We start from the raw sequence: 2,239 nt of genomic DNA on the forward strand, positions 1-2,239 counted from the left end.
AGGCGTGAGCCACCATGTCCAGCCTTTCCATCATTTTTATTTACCATAATTTACTAAGCCTTTTTCTATTACTATACATTTAATCATATTTTTAGTTTTTGCTATTATAGATTCCAAAAAGTTTTCTTCAGTATTGGGTTTTTGATCCTATTAAATAATTTCCTTAAGATAAATCCTTGTAAGTGTGATTTCTGGTTCAAAGGATACTGTTATAGAATTAGTTTACTACTCAGTTGGTATGCAAATAGATGATTTCATGAAATCTATAATATTATTGAAAAACAGCTGTCCTAATAATACCATGTTTTTGTTGTTGTTGCTGCTGCTGTTGTGTTTTGCAAAGCCTCACTTTCTCCTGGAAAGCAACACAACAAAATTGACAATAAACCATACATACTTAAAGTATGCTATTTCATCAATTTTGGCATATGTATATACCTACAAAGTTTCTAAGATCCAATGGTAGTGAAGTGGAAAATTGGAAAATTCCACTAAAGTAAAAAATTCCACTACCGGGTTTCCACCCTTAACAACCTTTCCCTGGGCCTCCTCCCCTGCAACTTTTCCCTGACAGCTGCTGCCCTCCTAAATCACCTATAGCAATTAGAGTACTAGGCCGTGAAGTAGCTTAGGACTCTGCCTCACTAAAGTTAACCCTGTTGTAACGGTGCCCCTCCTCCTTAAGCAGAGTGTATAAAAGACTGCTATGCTCTTGGTCTGGTGCTCAGAATTTAGGGATAATACCCCCTCTGGGCCTGCCAGCATATATAAACCTGTTTTGCCAATACTTCTGTGTGTGTCTCGGTCTGTTCTAGGTCAGCCCTGCTGTAACAGTAGAATAACAGGAAGCTGTACATTTAATATCACAGTATACCAACTGGTTCTAAATATCAACTGCAAAGATGTGTGTGCTAAACACATAAGTATACACATATATAAAGGATAAATTACGATGATAAGTTTTATGCAAATTTTTCTTACCTTTTCATGGACTGTACTGTCTAGGTAAGGGTAAACATGAAAAGCTCCCCGAATTCTTTTCACACCTGGATATAGCAATGGGACCATATTAACATAAGCTACTCCATGAAATGAAAGCTGACCTTCATCCTCAGTCTAAAGGAATAAAATCAGAGAATAGTTAGTGCTAAAAAGTACTGTACCATAAGGTATAGAGCTCTGACTCAGCAATTCAAAGACCAGTATTAGAAACTAACTCTGCTACTTAACTAGTTACATGACTTTGGGCCAGTTACATAGACATTTTGGGCCTCAGTTTCTTTATCTTCAAAATGGATTTAATAATACCATGATCACTGAGATAATGCACATAAATGGTGTTAATGAATAGTAATGGTAAACATCTGTACCCCCATAATATGCTGAAATAAAAAAAGTAAAAAAAAAATAGTAACGGCAGTAGTTGGGTATCAATATATATTCAAATTAATTTATAATACATATATTCAGCGAAAAGTCTATTTCACCATGTTGTTTCTTAGGAGAAATGAAGCTTTATAAAAAACAATAACAACAACAAAAACTTCAAAGAAATCAGAAGTTGTGGCTTTTAGCTTTAGTTCACAAACTCATAAGAATGAAAGGGGCCTTACAAATTATCTGGACCAATGATGAAAAATACGCTTTAACTTATGCCTAAATTCTCATCAATTGGTGGAGGTGTTTCAGCATGCTTTGCTGAGAAAGATTCTGTGTATTTATCTGGGCTCAGAAGGAAAGAGTGCGTTGGCTGACTGGCAATATCTGCCACGGATGAAGGAGGACAAATGACTGTCTGCAATCACGTTTTGTCATGCTGGATCTCACCTAAATTCTCATTGCAAAGATGAAGAACATGGTAATAAATGTATCTTAACATCATTTTAATGGTTATATGGTTTGCCACAGAAAATTTTTACAGGGAAAAAATCAATTTGGTGAATGAAAACACATTTAATTCCAAGCTTAAAAGTAATTTCTTTGATTTCGCCTACAATGACAATAATTAGAAACTAGATTAAAAAGTCCTATGTTCATGTGATAACATTACATGGTCCAGAAATCTAAAGAAAGTTAGCCAATACATATAATACACCACAAAGGGAGAAATTGTTATATGGGGATAGTAATTTTACTAGGCAAAAATATCTATTTTAAAAATCAATCAAATAGGAGGGCCTCTCTAGAGGAATAAGAGCTAGCTACAGGACCCAAAAACAGCACCTCAGCTCGCTCCTCC

The 2,239-nt window shown here is 35.2% G+C and overlaps 1 protein-coding gene across 1 annotated transcript in view; it reads right to left on the bottom strand.

The window, feature by feature from the left end:
* CFAP70 (cilia and flagella associated protein 70) overlaps positions 1-2,239 on the bottom strand; it is a 96,422-nt gene that overhangs the window by 43,628 nt on the left and 50,555 nt on the right. Inside the window, exon 5 of the mRNA XM_012663218.1 lies at positions 982-1,116. Within this exon, the coding sequence (XP_012518672.1) occupies positions 982-1,116 (135 nt within the window). The remainder of the gene's footprint in view (positions 1-981; positions 1,117-2,239) is intronic.

Source organism: Propithecus coquereli, unplaced genomic scaffold (genome assembly GCF_000956105.1).
Source record: "Propithecus coquereli isolate 6110/MARCELLA unplaced genomic scaffold, Pcoq_1.0 Scaffold80, whole genome shotgun sequence".
Lineage (NCBI taxonomy): Eukaryota > Metazoa > Chordata > Mammalia > Primates > Indriidae > Propithecus > Propithecus coquereli.